General features: G+C 37.1%; 1 protein-coding gene and 1 non-coding gene across 2 annotated transcripts in view; both read left to right on the top strand.

The window, feature by feature from the left end:
* Positions 1-23,301, top strand: part of LOC129485335 (N-acetylated-alpha-linked acidic dipeptidase 2-like) — a 56,392-nt gene that overhangs the window by 21,359 nt on the left and 11,732 nt on the right. The window contains exons 2-4 of the mRNA XM_055284676.2: positions 13,149-13,258; positions 15,734-16,005; positions 16,718-16,829. Coding sequence (XP_055140651.2) covers positions 13,206-13,258; positions 15,734-16,005; positions 16,718-16,829 — 437 coding nt within the window. The 5' untranslated portion in view covers positions 13,149-13,205. The remainder of the gene's footprint in view (positions 1-13,148; positions 13,259-15,733; positions 16,006-16,717; positions 16,830-23,301) is intronic.
* Positions 5,568-5,638, top strand: LOC129485563 (small nucleolar RNA SNORD56). The gene has a single exon (XR_008658703.1). It is a non-coding gene; the product is annotated as a small nucleolar RNA SNORD56 (small nucleolar RNA).

Here is a 23,301-nt window from a genome sequence, read left to right as displayed (position 1 = left end):
TTCTTTACATATGCTAGATGTAAGCTCTTTGTCAGATATAGGGTATGCAAATTATTTCTCATGGTCTGTAATTCAGTTTTTCAACCTCTTTACAGGGTCTTTCTAAGTAAAAAAAAAAAAAAAAGAAGTCCAGTTTTATCACTTTTTCCTTTTGTAGATTTTGTTTTTGATATCAAGCCTAAAAATTCTTTGCCTAGCCCAAGGTCTCAAGAGTTTTCTTCTATTTTTAAAAGGTTAATGAATTAATAAATTTATTTATTTATTATTTTTGAGACAAGGTTTCGCCCAAGCTGTAGTGCAGTGGTGCCATCATTGCTCACTGTAGCCACAAACTATGGACTGAAGTGATCCTTCTGCTTCAGCCACTTGAGTAGTAGCTGAGATTACAGTCACAAGCTACCATACACAACTTAAAGTTTTGTAATACTACATTTCACATCTAAGCCTGTGATTTATGTGAGTTAAATTTTATATAAAGTATAAATTTAGGTCAATCTTAGTTTTTGTACCTATGAATGTCCAATTGCTCTAGCACCATTTGTTGAAAAAGGTATCCTTCCTTTAAACGGATTTTGCATCCTTGTTAAAAAAAGTCAGTTGAATATCCTGTGGTCTGTCACCTTTTAATAAGATAAAAACATTAACATTCACCAGATATCAAAGTTTAGAAATTTTTTTAAAGCCAAACTTCTGAAAATAGAATAAAAACACCTTCACATGTCAAATTAGTCAATTTGCATAGGACTAATTCATTTAAGTATATTAAAATACAAACTAATTCAAAACACTAAGGTGATAATACAAAACTATAAATTAAAGGCTAATTATTAAGTCAAATTGCTGTATTCTATGTCTTAGAGTGAATTCAGAAGGATCCATTGTATTATTGAATAGGCAAGTTTTAATTTCAGAGGATGAAACTGATATATTACTGCCACCTTGTGGATATTCTGTTATTATAGGCTATTATAAAAAGCAATGAGGATATGTAATCTGTTCTAACAAGAAGCATTTCCTTTTTTTTTTGCCATTTTTATTATTATTATTATTACATTTTAAGTTCTGAGATACATGTACAGAACGTGGAGGTTTGTTACATAGGTATACACGTGCCATGGTGGTTTACTGCACCCAACAACCCATCATCTACATTAGGTATTACTCCTAATACTATCACTCCCCCAGCCCCCAACCCCCTGACAGGTCCCGGTGTGTGATGTTCGCCTCCCTGTGTCCACGTGTTCTCATTGTTCAACTCAAAAAAAAAAAAAAGAAGCATTTTCTGCTTTCCCAATTTCTTAACTACAATGCAACTTTATGTTTAATTTAACTAATTTAATTTTTTTTGAGACAAGGTCTATCTCTGTTGCCCAGGCTGGAGTGGAGTGGCGTGAATATGGTTCAGTGAAACCTCCACCTCCCTGGCTCAAGTGATCCTCCTTCCTCAGCCTCCCGAATAGCTAGGACCACAGGCATGCACCACAATAGCCAGCTAATTTCTTTTTTATTTTTGTAGAGATGAGGTCTCACTTTGTTGTCCACGCTGGTCTCAAACTACTGGGCTCAAAGGATCATCCCGCCATGGCTTCCCAAAGTGCTTGGATTTATAGGTGTGTGCCATAGCACCAGGACAAAGCAACTTTAGAGAATTCTTTTTTTTCTTTCATAAAAACAGTTGTAGATATTTTCCTTATGGAATTTATTTGTGATAATATATTTTAAGAGATGGTTTAATTTGTTAAATAATTTGTCTCAGATAATAATAATTGATTAATATTAAAACTACAAAACAAATAGGGTCTTCTTTTACTATGAAAAATGAAAGTTGATTCTGACATCTATGTAAACATTTTAAGTATTCAAAGTATATAAATGTGAAGTCCTATCAAGAGTAATTAGACAAGAGAAAGAAATAAAGGGCATTAAAATTGGAAAGGAGAACATCAAATTGTTCCTGTTTGCAGATGACATGATCTTATCTATAGGAAAACCTGAAGACTCTACCAGAAAACTTTTAGAACAAACAAATTCAGTGAAGTTGCAAGACACAAAACTAATACACAAAAATTGGTAGCATTTATATCTATGGAAACAAACTAGCTGAAAAAGAAATCAAGAAGGCAAACCTATTTACCGTAGTTACCAAAAAAAAAAAACCTAGACATAAATGTAACCAAGGAGGTAAAATGAAAACTACAAAACACTGATGAAAGAAATTGAAGAAGATACAAACAAATGAAAAGTAGAAAGTAGAACAGAGGATACTGCAAGCTGAAAAGGGTAGGGAGAAAGGAGGGATGTAAGAGATTGTTAATGGATACAAAATTACAGCTAGGTAGAAATAATAAGTTCTAGTGTTCTATAGCACTGTAGATGACATTCATGCTCATGGATCAGAAATACTAATGTTGTTAAAGTGACAGAACTACTCAAAAGCAACCTACAGATTCAACGCAATCTCTATCAAAATACCAATGAACATTCTTCACAAAATTAAAAAAAAAAATCCAAAGAGATTGTATGGAATCAAAAAATATCCTGAATAGCCAAAGCAATCCTTAGCAGAAAGAACAAAACTGGATGTATCATGCTACCAGACCTCGGAATATACTACAAAGCTGTAGTAACTAAAACATCATGGTAGTGGCATAAATACAGACACAGACCTATGGAACAGAATAAAGAACTCAGAAAATCCACATATCTCAGCCAATTGATTTTTTACAAAGATGCCAAGAACACTCATTGGGGAAAGGATAGCCTCTTCAATAAATTGTGTTTGGAAAACTGGATATCCAAATGCAGAAGAATGAAACTAGACCCCTGCCTCTCACCCTATACAAAAATTAACTCAAAATATCTCAAATGCCCAAATATAACACCCAAAATGGTAAAGCTACTAGAAGAAAACATAGGGGAGATCCTTCAGGACATTGTTCTGGGAAAAGACTTTATGAATAAGGCATCAAAAGCACAGGCAACAAAAGAAAAAATAAACAAATGGGATCACATCAAGCTAAACAGCTTCTGCACAGCAAAGGAAATAATAAAATGAGTGAAAAGACAACCTACAGAATGGGAGAAAATATAAACTACTCATCTGGCAGGAAATTAATCTCAAGAATATACAAGGAATTCAAACATATCAATAGCAAAGAAACTCAACAATCTAATTAAATATAAGCAAATTCTCTGAACAGACATTTCTCAAAATAAGACATACAAATGACCAACAAATATATGAAAAAATGTTCAACACCACTAATCAGCAGGGAAATGCTAATCAAAGCCACAATGAGGCAACATCTCACCCCAGTTCGGATGGCTATTATAGAAGAGACAAAAATAAATGCTGGCAAAGATGTGAAGAAAAGGGACTTTTTTTTTTTTGACAGTCGCATTCTCTGTCCAGGCTGGAGTGCAGTGGTGGTGTAATCTGGTTCCCTCTGCTTCTAGGGTTCAAATAGTTCTCCTGCCTCAGCCTCCTGAGTAGCTGGGGGAAAAGGAATTCTCATACACTGTTGGCAGGAATGTACATTAGTGCAGCCAGTATGGAGAACAGTATTGAAACCCCTCAAGCAATCCCACTACTGGGAATTTATCCAAAGGAAAGAAAAGCATTATATTGGAGAGCCATCGGCATCCCCATGTTTATTCCAACAGTATTCACAATAGCCAAGATATGGAATCAACCTAGGTTTCCAACAACAGAAGAATGGATTTTAAAAATGTGGTATATATATACCAAGGAAGGCTATTTAGCCATAAAAAAGAATAAATAAAATCTTGTCATTCTCAGCAACATGGATGGAACTGGAGGATATAATGTCAAGCAAAATAAGCCAAGAATAGAAAGTTCAACACCACATGTTCTAACTCACGCAGAAGCTAAAAAAAAGTTGATCTCATAGAAGTAAAAAGAAGAAGAGCGAATACTGCAGGCTGAAAAGGGTAGAGAGAAAGGAAGGATAGTAAGAGATTTGTTAATGGGTACAAAATTACAGTTAGTTAGGAGTAATAAGTTCTAGTGTTCTATAGTACTGTAGATGACTATAGTTAACAATACTATATTATGTAGTTTAAAATACCAAGGAGTAGTTTGAATGTTCCCAATACAAAGAAATAATAAATGATTGAGATGATAGATATGCTAATTACCCTGATCCGATCACCATCTACATGTATTGAAACATCCCCATATAGCCATGAATATGTATAAACTTTGTCAATTTATAAAGTAAAAAAAAAAATCTTGAAGAATGCATTTGAAGAACTTGTACTCAAGAAATCAACTTATTTTAAGAACTTGAGTCTCCTGGGAATTTGTGTTTTCTAGACCAGTACTTCTCCAAATTAAAGCAAATTTAGGCTGGGCATGGTGGCTCATGCCTATAATCTCAGCACTTTGGAAGGCCGAGGCCGGCAGATCACTTGAGGTCAGGAGTTCGAGACCAGCTGACCCAATATTGTGAAACCCTGTCTCTACTAAAAATACAAAAATTAGCTGGGCGTGATAGCATGCGCCTGTAATCCCAGATATTTTGTAGGCTGAGGCAGGATAATTGCTTAAACTGGAGAGGTGGAAGTTGCAGTGAGCCAACATTGCACCACTACACTCCAGCCTGGGCAACAGAGCAAGACTCTGTCTCAAAAAAAAAAAAAAAAAAGCTAATTTATTTCACTTTGGTTTTGTGTCAAAATGTAGATTCTTTTAAAGTAAATCCAAAGAATTTAGATGTAGTTGAAGCTTGTAATCTGTTCTTAATTGTTTTAATAAAAATAAAATATTTAGATTTAGAGTAAATCTAAAGTGAGGCCTGAAGCTGCTCCCAGGTGATACTGATGCTGCTCATTTTTGCCCAAATTTTGAATCACAAGGTTCTAAATTAGTGGTTTGAAGTCCTACATGCGTAATCACTTGGGGAGCTCAATTAACACCCAGCAACAGACTAATTATTAATAAATCAGAAACTTCAATATTAGGCTTCAATCACTGGCAATTTTTTTTTTTTTTTTGAGGTGGAGTCTCCCACTGCCACCCAGGCTGAAGCACACTGGCACAATCTTGGCTCACTGCAAGCTCCACCTCCGGGGTTCATGCCATTCTCCTGCCTCAGCCTCCCGAGTACCTGGGACTACAGGTGCCCACCACCACGCCCAACTAATTTTTTTGTATGTTTAGTAGAGACAGGGGTTTCACCGTGTTAGCCAGGATGGTCTTGATCTCCTGACCTCGTGATCCGCCGGCCTCGGCCTCCCAAAGGGCTGGGATTATAGGCATGAGCCACTACGCCCGGCCAATCATTGGCATTTTTAAAGGTCCCAGGTGATTCTAATGTGAGGTCTTTACAGACATCTTGTAAGTTGAAAACTATAAAGTGTAAAATTGTCTTTGCCTCCCTTTTGGAAACCGCAAATGAATGTCAAAGTTGGAACAGAAGTAGAAAGCATACAAAAATGAACTTGACAATACCCATCTACCGATCTGTGATAGGTATTTGTGTACAACTTGACCTACTTGACTTTTAAGGTCAGTTTGCTCCTATTATTATTAAGAATAAGTTCTAGTACAATGATGGCAATATTTTTCATTGACAGCAGTTCACCCATTGAGTGTTGATACCATGGGTCTGAGTGAAGCTGAGGATGGAAGAAACACAGGGTGAGGGAGCGGGATAGTTTGCCCCTTCAAGGACTGACAGGAAATAACACAAAAGTGGGGGGGAGGTGGGAAGAATAAAGTCCACCTTCTGAGTAAAGCAAAGCAAAGTGTTCTCAGCCAATCCAAGGTTCACTGAGATTACTAAACAAGAGGGTACAGCAAGGGTTCAGGTCCCTTAGAAATGAAGGTAAATGATTCTGAATAGCTGAGATACTTGCTGAAAGCTAAGGGAATATGGGAGATAAGTGGTGGAAGGAAGTTATAAGTGACTTTATGATGAAATGCTGAAACAAAAATTTTATCTCGTGTGTCTCATTTCTTACTGCAACATGTATATATTCTTATAGCTTATCTTAAATTTCTTTTCTCTCTCCATATTACATATATATTTTTTTAATTTTATTTTTTTTTAAATGGAGATCGCATCTCCCTCTGTTGCCTAGGCTGGACTCAAACTCCTTGGCTCAAGCCTCGGCCTCCAAGGTATCTGGGACTACAGGTATGAGCCACCATCTTGGCCAAATTTTTAGTTTTAAGAGGCATGGTCTCATTTGTTGCCCAGGCCAGAGTGCAGTCACATGATCATGACTCACTGCAGTCTCCAACTCCTGGGCTCAAGAAATCCTCCTGCCTCAGCCTCTCAAATAGCTGGAACTACAGACGTGAGTCACTGAACCCAGCCTCCTGTGCTTTACAATTTTGTTCATAGAATGAGACAACTGAGATAGAATCATGACAGAACTACAAGAAGAATGAGCATCAACTAGAAAGCTAGATTTGCAGCTGGATGCAGTAACCACAAGAGTTTGGGTCAATTTTTTCCCATCATATAAAAGCAACTCTAAAAGTAATAGTTATCTTCATTTCTGAATAAAAGTTTCTGATTCAATAGCTCTACAATTGTCCTGAGACTGCACTTCTAACAAGTTGTCAGGTAATATTGACGCTGTTGTCTGGGGATTTCACTTTGCAAACCACTTCTCTAAATAATACTCTAATGCACTTTTTTCCTGTCTGCTTAGAGAAATGATGAGTGTAGTCTTGTTTGCTAAATGTGAAAATTACAAAACTACCACTGGGGATGTTTTTTTTGGAAGTTTATTGGAAGATTAACATGTACAGATATAGGGCAGGCAAAAAAAAAGAGACTATATAATTGTTTGCTGGTGTATTTTTGTCTGTACAGCATTTGAACACCCTTTCTATGTTTGTGGAATGTTCTGCTGTGTGATTCTTCATGGTCTCAGAATCTATAAAGTCTAGACATCTGTCTTCCCTGCCCCTGGTAGAGCACAGGCACATGATCTCACTGTTCTATGGTGGTGGTGATCACGGGGATCGTCTCTAAAACAAGGGGTGCCATCCAGTGTCCCGCTGCCGCAGCCACACCACCCTCATCAGATTGTTCCTCTGTCATCATTTTTGCCATAGTTCTGATTGACTGGCCATTTTAATCACTGCCCACTTTAAAAAAAAAAGATTCTCTAATCTTGCCAGAGTTTCCATGAACTATATTTCTTTTCTGTTCAAGTTAGAGTAATGTATATTGCTTGCAAAATAGAAGCTAACAGAAACCAAAGCATAGGCCAAGAATGATACAGATTACAAGCAATACAGTTTACAATGGAGTCATTTTAATGATAAGCAAAATACTCTTTCACTTAGGTGAAATGTCACTTCCCAATGCTTACAGATCAAGTATCCAAAGCATTTTTTAAAGTGGAAGGTAAACAAGAATCACCTTCCTCTAAATTCTGAAATTCTGTACTCAAAGATGACTCTTAAATTTGGTTTCACCAGAACTGATCAAATGGGATAAAAGTATAAGATGCAGGAAAGCTGATTGTCTAGTAGGCTAGAGTCTCTCTTTCACTGTATTTTGCTGAGTGGGAGATGGGTTCTCCTCAGGCCAATAAATTGTAAAGACAGACTCTTCTCTAAGCAATATATAAAATGCAATGTTTTGATGTTGCAACACCACTTTTGTAGTACACCTGCTCACCATGCCAAAGATGACAACAGGTAGGACAAAAATAGTAGTCCTAGGGACTCTGTATCCTTCACTGTTGACTAAAGTGAAATGCTTTTTAAATCATTTTGAAGAAAAATTTTTAACCGTGTTTTCATTTGACTATAGTTATCCTCTGATTATTGCACATTTAATACTCTGCTTTATATATTTAGCTTGAGGGGATTTTATCCCATTTCTCAATATGGCAGTAAAAAAGAATTCTATGAAATAGTCCAATAAAATGTGTATCGTATATATTTAAGGTGTGCAACATGGTGTTTTGATGTATGTATACATAATGAAATGGCCACAACTGTCCAGCAAATTAAACTATCGATGACCTACCATGATTACTGGTGTGAGTAAGCATGTGCGTGTGTGTGTGTGTGTGGTGAGAGCACCTAAAATCTACCCTCAACAAATTTTTATACGCAATGCAATGTTATCAACTACAGTCCTCATGCTGTACATTAGCTCTCTAGAGTAATTTATCCTATAAAAGTGCAGTTTTCTACCCCTTGACCTAATACTTTCCATTTCCTCCTCCTTCCTGCTCCTGAAAACCACCATTCTTCTCTCCATTTCTATGTGTTTGACTTGTTCTAAATTCCACATAAAAGTAAGCTCATGCGTATTTTCCTTTCTGTGTCTGGCTTATGTCACCTAGTATAATGTTTTCCAGATTCCGGGTCTTTTTTAGGAAAAGAGATTTTAAGGAGAAGTAAAACAAAAGTTTGTGTTGGTTAGAGACTTAGTTTTGTTGGGGACAGATGACTTGTGTGTGTTTTGGGACTTAGAAAAGTAGCCAGGTACAGTTTCGGTCTTGGAGAAGGCCAGAGACCATTCACTGAACCAGCTATTTTATATCTTCTTGGGCCCCACCATGATTCTCTGACTCTCTGCATCTTCTTTAATCTTTTTTACCTTTGTATTAGCCCATTTTCATGATGCCAATAAAGACATACCCAAGACTGGGAAGAAAAAGAGGTTTAATTGGACTTACACTTCCACGTGGCTAGGGAGGCCTCAGAATCCTGGAGGGAGGCAGAAGGCACTTCTTACATGGTGGCAGCAATAGAAAATGAGGAAGAAGCAAAGGTAGAAAGCTGTGATAAACCCATCGGATCTCATGAGACTTATTCACTATCACAAGAATAGCACAAGAAAGACCAGCCCCCATGATTCAGTTACCTCCTCAAGGGTCCCTTCCACAACAGCGGGAATCCTAGGAGATAGAATTCAAGTTGAGATTTGGATGGGGACACAGCCAAATCACATCATTCCACCCCTGGCCTCTCCAGATCTCAATTCTTGACTTCTGTGCAACGGCAGGCTCAACACCACATGGAAGCTGTCAAGGCTTGGGACTTCCACCCTCTGTAGCCACAGCCTGAGCTCTATGTTGTCCTCTTTCAGCCACAGCTGGAGTGGCTGGGATACAGGGCACCAAGTCCCTGGGCTGCACACAACACGGGGACCCTGGGCCCAGCCAATAAAAATCACGTTTTCCTCCTGAGCCTCTGGGCCTGTGATGGGAGAGACTGCTGGGAAGTTCTCTGACACTGCCTGGAGACATTTTCCCAGTGGTCTTGGGAATTAACATTTGGCTCCTTGCTACTTATGCAAATTTCTGTAGCTGACTTGAATTTGTCCTCTTAAAATGGGTTTTTCCTTTCCATCGCATTGTCAGGCTGCAAATTTTCTAACTTTTATGCTCTGCTTGCCTTATAAAACTGAATGTTTTTTACCAACACTTACCTCTTGAATGCTTTGCTGCTTAGAAATTTCTTCCATCAAATACCCTAAATCGTGTCTCTCAAGTTTAAAGTTCCACAAATCTCTAGGGCAGGGGCAAAATGCCATCAGTCTCTTTAATAAAACATGACAAGAGTCTCCTTTGCTCCAGTTCCCAACCAGTTCCTCATCTCCATCTGAGACCACCTCAGCCTGGATTTAATTGTCCATATTGCTATCAGCATTTTGGACAAAGCCATTCAACAAGTCTCTAGGAAGTTCTAAACTTTCCCACATCTTCCTGTATTCTTCTGAGCCCTCCAAACTGTTCCAGTCTCTGCCTGTTACCCAGTTCCAAAGTTAATTCCACGTTTTGGGGTATCTTTTCTGCAGCGCCCCACTCTACTGGAACTAGTTTACTGTATTAGTCCATTTACATGCTGCTGATAAAGACATACCTGAGACTGGAAAGAAAAGGAGGTTTAATTGGACTTACATGTGATTGGGGAGGTCTCAGAATCATGGCAGGAGGTGGAAAGCACTTCTTACATGGCAGCAGCAAGAGAAAATGAGGAGGAAGCAAAAGCGGAAAACCCGATAAACCCATCAGATCTCATGAGACTTACTATCATCAGAATAGCACGAGAAAGACTGGACCCCAGGATTCAATTACCTCCCCCTAGGTCCCTCCCACAACACGTGGGAATTCTGGGAGATACAATTCAAGTTGAGATTTGGGTGGGGACATGGCCAAACCATATCAACCTGTACAAACCAGAGAGTGCCATAACTTCATCACCAGAGGATCTGAAAAACTCCTTCACTCATTGATTAATAGCCTTGCTTGTCTGAGCCTAAGAAAAAGAATTTTGCTTGGAAGGTGGGATGGTAGTGAGCAGGGCTGGCAAAAGTTTGGCAGCCTTTCTCAGAGTGGTCTGAGACTTAGCAGGAAATGAATGCTCAGTCTCAAATACTGGCAATATAATTTAGGGAAGCATGAGGTTATGGATGTGGCTTGTAGAATAGGGATTATATTCCTCTTGTTATGAATTAGACTGTCCTTGGTCAGGTTAGCTGGTCAAGAAAAGTAACCACTTAATAAAAATAATTCTCTTTTAAAATAACAAATGAATTTCAACTCACCACAATAAAAATATCAAATAATTTTAGTTTCTCCAATAGTTACCTCCAATTGTAAAATTGTTAAACACCCCCTTCTTGCTATTTTACTTTGGTAGGGATCTTTGAAAAATACTATAGAAGGCTGGGGCTTTCTTAGCCATTTGCCATATAACAAAGCCTCCTTTATCTATAGACATACGAATTTATGACACTTATCACTAGGAGGGCTTAGTGCCACAAGCCCTCCCTTTGGGTTTGTCTGTTTCTTTATGATATTGGTGATCTTTGTTGATTTTGTGGTTGCCTGGTCTCTATGTATTTGGCTTGAATGTATTTCCTTAGTGCCGTTTTTATTTGAAGGGAGGTGAGATTCAAAAGCTAGATCGTGTGAGTTTTTGGTAGCCACTCTACTGAGTCTAAATTTGGGGGAAATTGGGGTTGTTTTCAGTTTATATTTTTCTTTTTCCTCAGAGATCCTTGTTCTAATAAATTTTGTTTTTAAATTTAAAGACAGGGCTTTGGAAAATTTTAAGTTAAAACTTGATCTGATTGTTGCCTTAGGAAGGACATTCTATTGAGTCAAAGATGGTCTGCAAAGGTGGAGAAAGAGAACCCAATAAAAATGCTTTACATGAGAGATTATTGCAGCTAAGATTAGAATAATGCTGGTGAAGACGGTAAGCAGCTAGATTCAAGACACATTTTGATTGCAGAGTCAAAAGAACATACGAAACAATTCTATGTGAGGTGTGAAAGAAAATGAGGAGTGAAGTGCCAAAGAATGGGGCACACTCAAATTCTACAATGTAGCCATTAAAACCACTGGAGAAAGTGGGATAATATCTTGGTGGGGACAATGATGAAAAAAGGAAGCAAATTATATAATCAGATGGAAGTGACTTCAGAAGAGAATGCACAGGGAATAATGGTGACAAAGCGAAGATCTGTCCTTCCTCTCTGACCCCATGTGTCAATGGAGAGGCAAGAAAAGGAAATGTCCATTTAACTGCTTTTCAGAAAAAAGTGGTATCAAGTGAAAATAGGTGTCAGACAAGAGGGGGTAGAAAAAGATATGTTATAGAGAGGATTCGAAATATAAAGGCATTTATACACAATAAAATGATACTAAAGGGATACAGGGACCGCAGCTGTAAATGAGGCTATAGGATGAGAGTTTGTAAAGGAATAGCACTGGAGGTACTCTAATTATGGCACTATTAGTTAAAACTATTATGGAAAATAGCTTGAAGGTGCATTTTAATGATGAGGGATGAGCAATGTTAAGTTGGAAAATCTTGTTTAAAGGCTCAGTTACACAACTTACCAGTGTCAAGGTTCCAACTAGAATGTTAGCATGATAGGAGGCATATCCTATGTTGATGAGAAGGTATGCATGGTCTATTTTACACATTAACCTGGTAGGTCTTTTGTAATTTCTACATTTATTGTTGAGTAGAGTAATTATGACATCAGAAGGAAATCATCCAATCATGGTTTCTGCTTTTCTTTTAAAATTTCTTCTCACTTTTAGCAGTCTTTTACCTCTTCTCACTATCTAGACTTCTTTTGTCTCACCTCTCCTCTGTTATATAGGTTCTGGTATCTTGTTTGATGTACTAATTTTCTAACATCTTATTTTATGTTTGAAACTAATTTTTGACAATTTTGTAGCCCAGAATCTTAAAAATGCTTAACCACAGTGGTTCGTGTCTGTAATCTCAGCGCTTTGAGAGGCCAAGTTGGGAGGATTGCTTAAGCCCAGGGGTTAGAGACCAGCTGAAGCAACATAGTGAGACCCTCTCCTATAAAAGAGAAAAGAAACAAATACCTAACTGGAATATAATTCTTGTGCTGAATCACAGCTATCATAACATCAACCATTCACATTTTTGAAAGTGAACATTGCTTTCTAGATGACCCCAAAATCATGTGGGCCTATTCATTTCCCTAGTAATGCCACCTTGTGACATCACTAATGACATAATGTCTGTATCTATACAGTGAGCCTCACAAATGCAGAAGAAGGCAACATTTTCAAGCAAAACCTGAAATTTTGTGGCACAGCACCTGGTGAGACTGTGGGTTTGACAAATATCTCATCACTTTATCATCAAGTTAAACACTATTCTTTTTTATTAAAGCTTAATAATTAAAGCTTAATTCTGCAAGTGAAATTTATATATACTGCTTTATTAGTACATATATGACACTTTGTTTTCAAACATTGCCATAGCCTGTTTGAAGGAACTTGAGCTTCAGAGTTACAAAATTGCCTCTGCTATGATGGAGAAGAGGAGGAAAAAATGCTTAGATAAGAGCAATTTAACTTAAATGGAGGAAGTGGTGAGTTTTGTTATGTTACAGGCTCACTGAATCCTGAGCAGGTCAAATGTGTCAAATAGCTTCATTGAGAGACTGGATTTCAATACTAAAAGTTTTTATATACCATTAGCTTTGATGGAGAAATTGAAAAGGATTGCCCTACGTCAACAGTGTTGCTTTGCTAAGTGTGCTTTGCAAAGTACAAGTATCTGCCAAGATGGTAACAATTAGGAATTACTTTTTGATAGCAGCCTTCTGTTACAAACTTAATTAACATAGAATTTTGAATGCTTGCAGTGTCTATATTGACAAAAGGACAAAGACTTTTTGAGCCAGCTAACTGGGCTTTTTACAATGGCTTTTGAAGATTGCAGATGCCGCCTACAGAGACGACAGTCATATTTGAGGTAACATTGCTCATTCTTGGAACTCTTTACATTTAATTTTTTTATTCAATGTTTGCCTTCTCATTGAATTATAGGCTTCATAAAAACAAGGATCATATTCTTGGAATTGTGCATAATGTGTGGCATGTTATAGCCTCTCAATAAATGTTGGTTGAATGAATAATCTAATTTTAATTTAGGAAGATTATTCAAACTGGCAAACTGTGTTAAATAATGCATTGATTTATTCTATTACTCAAACTTCAATTAGCAATAAAAAACAGAAAATGAGCAGGAAAAAATAAATTTAATAAATAGCTTAGCAACTTTATTCATTAGTTTCTACCTTATCTTTCTTTAGTAAATCTATTCCTGGAGATAATTTTGATCTGAGGGCTATGTGGTCAACAGTGAATGGTCCAATGGGTAGCAAATAGAAAAAGCCAAGAGTCTAAAAATTGAAAAATTACACAATCAATTCCCAAAATGTTTATATGTACAAAAATAACATTTGATATTGTTTGAGACCTTTATGTGTCACCTGTTAAACACTGGAGAGTTATTAAAATCCCAGTATAATTTCATAATGCAACACATAAAAATAATTCTGAGTGCTCTTGCAAAATATTTCTTAAGCCGTATTTGAGGGGTTCAGTTACTTCACTGGATATTGAACCTTTTGAATAATTCTATTCTAATTCCATATCTATGGTGTTGTGTGTATGCATATAAGGGGGAACAAACTTACTTTGTTATGAAAATGTTTTTTGAAAGATATTTCTCTCTAAAATAGAAAACACAATCAGTCAAGGAATGTCTAACGGGATAGTAGCTGAAAAAGCTGAAGTTAGTTGGGACTTAAATTGCATGCAAACATTTAGAAATCAATAGTTCATTATGGAGGTTTGCTTCAAAGTTAAGTACCAGGTATGCTACAAAAGTTTCAAGAAATAGGTCATTAGGCATACCTATCAACAATTATGTTCAATTCATAGCCAATGAAATACAAGAACAAAAAAATTATGTCCCAGAAAAATAAACTTGACTCTTCCAGTCCCTTGTTAGGAGCAAAGGTGCATTACCTAAAGCCATCAGGGCTGCAGACAATGCTGTGAAGTTTATCCTAGATATATTACCATCTTTGAAATCAACTCAGCAGTTTTGCTTTTTCTGAAAAAACTACTTTTGGTTAGATACGTGAAGCCAATCATAAATTCCTAAAATTTTTCTCTGAGGGGAGATGGTTGGATGCAGGGTATTTACAATGGCCACTATTTTGCAAACCCATCTTTAAAGAGAAATGCTTCATGAATGTAATATGGTGAAGACAGGGGCCATTGTTAATGTAGGGGTTAATGGAAAGCTTCCCCTTCACCCTCTGAAGTTTTGCTGGAAAATAAACTCATAAAAGGCAGACTATTAGAAAAAAAAAAGGCTTACAAATTTATTGAACTGGATAGCATAGGGGAATCATAGTAGAATGATTACCCAATAACCAATGAGGTGCAGATGATAATATACCCATCTTTTTAGAGGAAAGGAAGATGGGAATGTGTGTATAATTTTAGGAGGGTAGTAAATAAATTTTAGGGGAATTCAATGGGCTTGAAGAATATACAATGGCCTGGGACAAAATCTGTTGGCCTTACAGGGCAGACAATGGTTTGTGACAGAAGTCTGCCAGTTGTTTTGACAGACTGCAGTCCTTCTTCCTGAGGTATTAGTTCGGTTAATGAAAACTCAGGAAAGAAACAGTTTTTTTTTCTTTGTTTGTTTTTTCCTTTAGTAGTTCTGGACTTTAGGCAGATAAGGGAACTTTAGAGAACAGCTTTATTCTGTGCTGTGGGAGAGACAAAGGATTGAGAGAGAGGAGCTGGAAGAGAGGGGTATTGTGAGAGAGAGCCTCTGGTTTCTTCGGTTTAGCATGTCAAAGCACCATATTTTGGGAAATTGGTGTCTGAGCTTCAGCATGAAGAGCCTACTCTCAGTAACTACTGGCAGTGCAAGGTCCTTTCAATGATTACTTTTACTAATGTGAACTTAAAACATTCCAGTGAGGCAGGTAAAAACCTCAGTTAAATGAGTGGGAACAGAATTACAGAAATGTGGAGTTTTGTTTAAGTAAAGGGGAACAAAAGAGCGCAATCCCATCGATTTTGATGCTGACAGTGATTGAGGTATTAGTGGTGTTAACAGCTTTAACAGCGGAGCACCCAGGCAGGACCAGAAATTCTTTCCGAGTTTGACGAGTGGGAAATTACAGCAGAGAATCTGGAAGAAGAATAACGAATAGATCAGGAAAAGCAATACTTAAATTCACTTCTGAGCCGAAATTGGGCTTTTTGGGGGATGGGCGTGGCAAACAGCCGTCGAGTTCCTTAGGAAATAATTAGGGACATTTTCAGCAGCTCCCGCCACCTACTACGTCCGGTTTACTGCGGGATCCACAGAATGGAAGTTGTCCGCCAACAGGAAGAATGCCTCTTCCCTCTGCAGGGCTTCCTTTCCCCCATCGAGGGCCCCTGGGGACCACAGGTCCCCAGCGGGTAGGGCGGAGGCGTGGCCTTGCGAAAGTCAGCGGAGGTCACTCAGCGCTCACAGCCTCCTGCCAGCGCGCTCTGTGTTTCTCTGCAGCCCCGAAGCTCACCAATGTAGCAGGCGCCCCAAGCTCAGTCCTCAAGAAGCCATGGCGAAGTCCAGGGGCCGTCTGTACCTTTGGATGTGCTTGGCTGCTGCGCTGGCATCTTTCCTGGTGGGATTTATGGTGGGTAAGTGAACGAAACACTCTCTCCTGACTCCGGGGCTCGTGATTCTCTGCAGAGATAAAGGGAGAAATCCTGGAGCCGGAAGGGATTGGGCTGTGCGCTAGCCCTGGCCGGCTGGGCTAGATATGATAAACTCTGCAAATTTCAGCAAAACTAGAAACCAGATGGAATGTATTTTGGGCTTCCTAACAGACAAAGTGTGCTTGAAATTCAAATTTATTAAATGTTCCCTGAGTTCACTAGAGACAACCTACAGCTGTCACTATCTGCAGGGACGAAAAAAAATCGTTTTATTTCCAAGCAACATGAGTGAGTCAAAACTTTCAACTAATACGGGCAGCACTAAAAACAAAGCAAAACGAAACAAAACAAAACCCTTTTCTATATGTAAATAAATATTTGTGGAATGTTCCCTATGTGTCAGGGACTAGATATCCAGGGAAGAACAAGAAAAGCCACGCCTTCATGCATAAAGTGAGAAAATGAAAGAGCTTCTCTTAAATAAAACTCCTTTTAAGCATCTCAAAATTATATTACATATCAGAATTTACAGGTTTTCTGCATTTAATATGAACATTATTTTTTAAAGCTCACCATGATCTATTTGTCAGATAAAGGCTTTTTGTGGGGAAGGAGAGAGGGGTGGCTTCTGGTTTTAATAAAGTCGAAGTGATTTTGTGTATATGTGTGCATGTTTGTGTATTTTTTTCCTCAGCCTGGTTTATTAAGCCTCTCAAAGAAATAACCACTTGTATGCGCTATCATCAAAGTATACGGTGGGAACTGGTATCTGAAATGAAAGCTGAAAACATCAAATCATTTCTTCGGTAAGTTTATTTACGTATTTGATCTTAAAAATCATGTTTAAAATATCACAGTGAGAAGCATATTATACCTGGTGATATGCATGAGGACAGTCTTCTCTGTGTGAAATTACATATTAGTCATCAACTTAACTTTTTTTTGTTTTTTTTTTAATGTCTCTATGCCACTCTTAGGGTGAAATCTGTTACAATGTTATAAAAGTAGGTGTTTCTTCCCTAACTTTATCTAACAAAAAGTATCTGGTTGGCTTATTAAGAGATGTTTCAACTTCATGTAACTTTGGATCTCACTGAATGTTATTCTTTGTTCATCAGGGCCTGGGATTTAATCAGCAATTTTTTTAGATACCGTATTCTGTCAGGGAAAGTTAGATGCTGGTTGACTAAGTGATTTAGTGGAAAAGTGATCAAAGTGTCTGATTCTGTCTGCCAAAAGTTAAACCTTTATCCCATCTTGCAGGTATAAATTTGTTGTTTACAAATAAGACAAAATGAAACCAAAAACAATCATTGCCATTCCTCCAGCTTCTAACCATGAAAAACAGTGGAAATTGGGGGAGTCATCATAAACTCCTTAAGAACAATGGCCATGATATTTATTTCTGTATTCAGACTCTTTCAAATGGGTGTTAATTTTTAAAATCAGCTTTAGTGAAGTATAATTTACATAAAATAAACTGCATCTCTATAAAGCCTACAATTTGAGAGTTATGACAGATGTATGCTATAGTGAACATACCACCTCCTCCATCACGCTACAAAAATATTCCATTATGCCCTTTGCAGTTTATTCCCCATCCCCCTCCATCTCTGGCACTAGGCAATCACTAATCAATTTTATATCACTGGAGATTCATTTGCATTTCCTAGAATCTTATTTAAATGGAATCATAGAGTATATGCTCTTTCGTATGTAGCTTCTTTTACTCAGAATAATGATTTTGAGATTCATCTAGATTGTTGCATGTATTAGTAGTTCATTATTTTTATTGCAGACTAGAATTACATTGTATGGATATACTGCAATGTATAGTTGATGGAAATTTGGGTTGGTTATAGTTTTTGGCTATTGTGAATAAAGCTGCTATGAACAGATGTTTACAAGTCTTTCTGTGGATATGTGGTTTATTTCTCTTGAAATGATTGAGTTTGATGATAAGCATAAGTTTAACTTTTTAAGAAAATGCCTAAGATAAGTGAAAAGTGGTGGCATCATTTTGCATTTCTACCTCAAAATAAGGAAATCAGTATTCCAAAGAGATATATGCACTCTGATGTTTACCACAGCAGTATTCACAATAGCCAAGATACCGAATCAACCTGATGATCAACTTCCATCAACAAATATTATGGTGTATATACAGGATGGATTTTTACTCAGCATAAAAAAGAAAGAAATCCTATCATTTGTAGCAACACAAATGGAACTAAATGTCATTATATTAAGTGAAATAAGCCAGTCACAGAAAGACACATATTGCATGATGTAACTCATATGTGGGAGCTAAAAAAAATTGATCTCATGGAGATAGAGAATAGAATGATGGTTACCAGAAACTGGAAGGGTAGCGAGGAGGATGGACGATACTGAGGGGTTGGTTCAATGGGTTCAAAAATACAGTTAGATAGAAGGAATAAGATCTAGTATTACATAGCACAATAGGGCAATTATAGTTAACAATAATTTATTGTATGTTTCAAAATAACAAGAGTGGATTTGAAATGTTCTGAACTCAAAGAAATGATAGGTGTTTGAGGTGATAGATATCCTAACTACTCTGATTTGATCATTACTTATTGTATGCTTCTATGAAGATATCACATATACCGTATAAATGTGTACAAGTAGTAGGTAGCCATAAAATTTAGAAATAAAGAAATAATTTTAGAAGTCTATTCATGGCTTTGGCTTATTTTGTATTTAGATATAAGTTGTTTTCCCCCTGTGGAGTTTTTGGTTTGCTGTTGTTGTTGTTGTTGTTGTTGTTGTTTTGAGACAGAGTCTCACTCCATCACCCAGGCTGGAGTACAGTGTTGCAATCTCAGCTCACTGCACCCTCCATGTCCTAGGCTCAAGGGATTCTCCCACCTAAGCCTCCTGAGTAGCTGGGACTACAGACATGCATCACCACACCCAGCTAATTTTTTTAATTTTTGTTTATTTGTTTATTTTTTGTTGTTGTTTTTGTTGTTGGTAGCGACAGGGTCTCATTATTTTGCCCAGGCTGGTCTCGAACTCGTGAGCTCAAGTGACATACCCACTTCACCCTCCCACAGTGCTAGGATTACAAGCATAAGCCACCATCCTCAACCCCCCTATGGAGTTTTTAGAGTTCTTTATATAGAGTTGACTCTTGAATAGTGTGGGCATAGCGTGCTGACCCCCCATGCAGTCAAAAATCCACACGTAAATTTTAACTCCCCCAAAACTTAACTATTAATAGCCTACTAGTGACCTTAGCAATAACATAGACAATTAACATGTATTTTGTATATGTATTATGTGCTGTATTCTTACAATAAAGTAAGCTAGAGAAAAGAAAATGATTTTTAAAAAATCATAAGAGAAAAGCATTTACTATTCATTAAGTGAATGTAGATTTTCATAAAGGCCTTCATCCAGTATTCACATTGAGTGGGCTGAGGAGAAGGAGGAAGAGGAGCGGTTGGTCTTACTGTCTCAAGGATGGCAGAGGCAGGGAAGGTAGAGAAGGGGAGTCAGGAAAGGCAGTCACTTTCTGTTGAATTCATAGACATCATGCCTGTTTTTTACCTTTTCTTTTCTCTAAAAATATTTTTATACACTACCAGTTCTTCTTCCATCATTTGCTTTAGTTTTGTGCCTGTATCATAGAACGGACCGTGTTGTAAAAGAAGTCAAAAGCAGTCTTGAATAATGGAAACCCTTCTGCCAGATTGTCTAATATCATCTTGTTTTCTGGCATTGCTTCTTCTGTCTTCTTCCTCATCATCTGGTACTGGTTTAGAAGTATTCATCTCCATCAAATCATCTTCTGTTAATTTTTCTGGTGTCTACTACCTTTTGAATTTTTCCAAGATTACTGTCATGAAACCCTTCATCCCTCAAGCTTTTTTTTTTTTTTTTTTTTTTGCCATATTCACAATCTCTTTCATGATTACCTTGTTTGGCTCTGTCATCAATCCTGTGAAGTCATGTCCGCATCTGCACACAGTTTTCTTTAGCAGGAATTTGTTGTGTTGGGCTTGATGGCTTTCACAGCATTTTCTATAACAATGATGGCATCTTCAGTGGTGTAATTTTTTTCAAAATTTCATTAAGTTCTGTCAGGGTTCTCTTCCGTAGTATTGACAATCCTTTCCATAGAGTGCAGTGAGCCTTAAAATTGTTATTATGACCCCTTGATCTAGGGGGCAAATTAGAGAGATGTGTTTGGGGGCAAGTAGACTACTTGATCTCAGGGTTTCTGGGTAGCCAGACGTGTCTTCCCATACCAAAAGGATTTGAAAAGGCAATCCCTTCCTGGCAAGGTATTTCATGACTGCAGGAACAAAGTATGTGTGGAATCAATCTAGAACATTGGTTTCTGTTGTCCAGGCCTTCTTGTTGTACAACCAAAAGACTGAAAGCTGCCGTTTATCTTTTCCCTTCAAGGCTTGGGGGTTAGCAGCTTCATAGATAAGGGCAGCCCTTATCATAAACCCAAGTGCATTTGCACAAAACAGTAGAATTTGCCTATCCCTTCCAGCCTTAAATCTCAGTGCTTACATCTCTTCCTTACTCTTAAATATCCTTTGTAGCATCCCCCTCCGCCCCCAGGATAGGGCATTTTCATTTGCATTGAAAAACCTTTTCAGGCAGATATGCCCTTTCTCCTCAGTAATTTTCTTAATGTCATCTGAAGACTTGTCCACTGCCTCTTGGTGAGCAGAAGCTGCTCCTCCTCTTATCTTGACACGTTGAAAGTTAAACTTCTTTCTAAATTTATCAAACCATCTTTTGCAGGCATACTATTCTCCACCTTTACCTTCCGTTTGCTTTAAATCATCATAGAATGACTTTGCTTTTTCTCAAATCACATTAATTAGAGTCTATAGATATGCCTTTCTTATAGCAATCCTACACCCACATAAAAGCTACATTTTCAATACAAGAAAAAAAGGTAATTTGCAAAAGAACAAGGTTTTCACACTTGTTGGCATAGCTGCCATGACAGCTTCAGAAATTTTTCCGTTTTATTTTTTTTTTAACAATAGTCCTTATGCTGGATTTATCTTGAAAATGGAGGGCAATCACAGCTGCACATCTCAGTCTAGGGTATACCAAGCAATTCATCTTTATATTATGATGTATCATTAGTGGCATTTTGAATGGATCCCATGGTGTTATTCAAGGTTTACAGTATTATACTAAACACGGTGAGAACTACATTAGAACCATGGGAGATCATTCTTTAGACTGCCATAAGCAATTTACTGGAGAAACAAACTGTTCACGTAGTGATGATTAGGGAGATGCTTAGTATCATACAGTGGTTTAAGCAGATAGTCATCACACAAGCTCACTGCAAGAGCAATAAGCTGTTGCTACAAATGTATTCCTGAAGTACACAATTTATTACAGTTAATTTTACATAATTATGACTTTATATTGTATTTTTATGTTTGTTTACAGTTCTCTAGACTGCAAATGGCACCATGTAGTCTGCAGGTGTATGCATATATTTTGATACATTTTAACTTTTTATAATAGATTCATGTTATTTTAAAACAGTAAATGATAAAATACTTTTACATGTACTTTATGCATTCATGACAAACCTGTTCTTTTTTTATATTTCTAGGCTATGTGGTTCATTTATGAGTTTTTTTTTTAAATTGCTGCAAATCTCAAAAAAATTTTCCAATATATTTATTGAAAAAAGTTCATATATAAGTGGACCCATGCTGTTCAAACCTATGTTTCAAGGGTCAGTTCTATTCTAGATATGTCTTTTGTTGGAAATGCAGTGAACAAATATTTTTTTCCAGTCTGTAATTTGTCTATTTGCCCACCCTCATTTGCAGATCAGAAATTAAAACCTTATTTTGATGAGGTGTAATTTATCAATTTTTCTCTTTTTGGATCATGCTTTTCTGTTCATATTTAAGAACTCTTTGATCTGGACTTTGACCAATTTTGTCTTCTTTTTTCCCGCAAAGGTTTATAATTTACCTTTTACGTTAAAGTTTCTGACCTATTTTGAGTTATTTTGTGCTTAAAGATGTAAGGTTTAGGTTGAGTTTGTTCTTTTGCTTGAGAATGTCCAATTGCTCTATCACCATTTATTAAAATGTTATCCTTCTTTCATTTAATTGCTTTTGCACCTTTGTTAAAAATTGGTTGGGTGTATTTGTGTGAGTCTATTTCTAGATTCTCTCTTTTGTAGAGACAGGGTCTTATTCTGCTTCTGGGTTTTATATTCTGCCCTATTTATCAAGTACCGTACTGTCCTGATTATTAAAGTGATACAGCAGATTTTAACAAAATATAGAATGTTTTCTCTTACCTTATTCTTTTAAACTATAATTGTAGCTATACTGTATCCCTTACCTTTTCATTTAAAATATATAATAAACACATATTTGTCTAAAAAACTATTTGTGGAGCTTTGCTAGGAATTACAGTAATCCTATAGAGCTATTTGGGAATTCTTGACATGTTTGCTGTGTCCAGTCTTCTATTACATGAACGTGGTGTGTTTCCAGTTGTAGATCATCTTTCTTTTATCAGCATTTTGTAATTTGCATGAAGCAGATGCTTTATATGCTTTCTTAGATTTGCATCTTTCATTTTCTTTGGAGCAAATGCAAATTATATTGTGTTTTAATTTGAATTTCCACATAAACTGTTGTTAGCATATAGAAATACTGTTGTGTTTGTGTATTGATGTGGCATCCTGTGGCCTTGCTGAACTCTAAGAAAATTTTGTTTGTTTGTTTGTTTTGGTTTTGGGGGTGTGTTCTGAGACAGAGTCTTGCCATATTTCCCAGGTTGGTTTCAAACTCCTGGTATTAAGCGATCCTCCCACCTAGGCCTCCCAGAGTTCTGGGATGACAAATGTGAGCCACTAGACTTGGCTGGAAGGTGGGAAAGAGTTTGGTTTCTTTGTTTGGTTTGGTTGGTTTCTTGTAGATTCATTGAAATTTTCTATGTAGACAATAACGTCATCTTCAAAAAGGGAACGTTTCATTTCTTTTTTCTTTCTAATCTGTATGTCTTTTACTTTTTTAAGAATAATTGCCTCTTTGTGCTGACTGGAACCTCCATTACTCTGTTGAATAAGAATAGTAAGAATGGACATTCATTTCTTTTTACTAATCTTAAGGAGAAAGATTTAGTTTCACCGTTAAGTATGATGTAGCTGTCGGTATTCTGTTGATGCTCTTTGTCAAGTTAAGAAAGCTCCCCTCTATTCCAAGACTGCTGAGGGTTTTTATCATGAATGGGTGTTGT

The sequence above is a fragment of the Symphalangus syndactylus genome, chromosome 6 (assembly GCF_028878055.3).
Source record: "Symphalangus syndactylus isolate Jambi chromosome 6, NHGRI_mSymSyn1-v2.1_pri, whole genome shotgun sequence".
NCBI classification, from domain to species: Eukaryota; Metazoa; Chordata; class Mammalia; order Primates; family Hylobatidae; genus Symphalangus; species Symphalangus syndactylus.
Note: the sequence above shows the minus strand (reverse complement) of the source record. Positions and strands in the feature narration are given on the sequence as shown.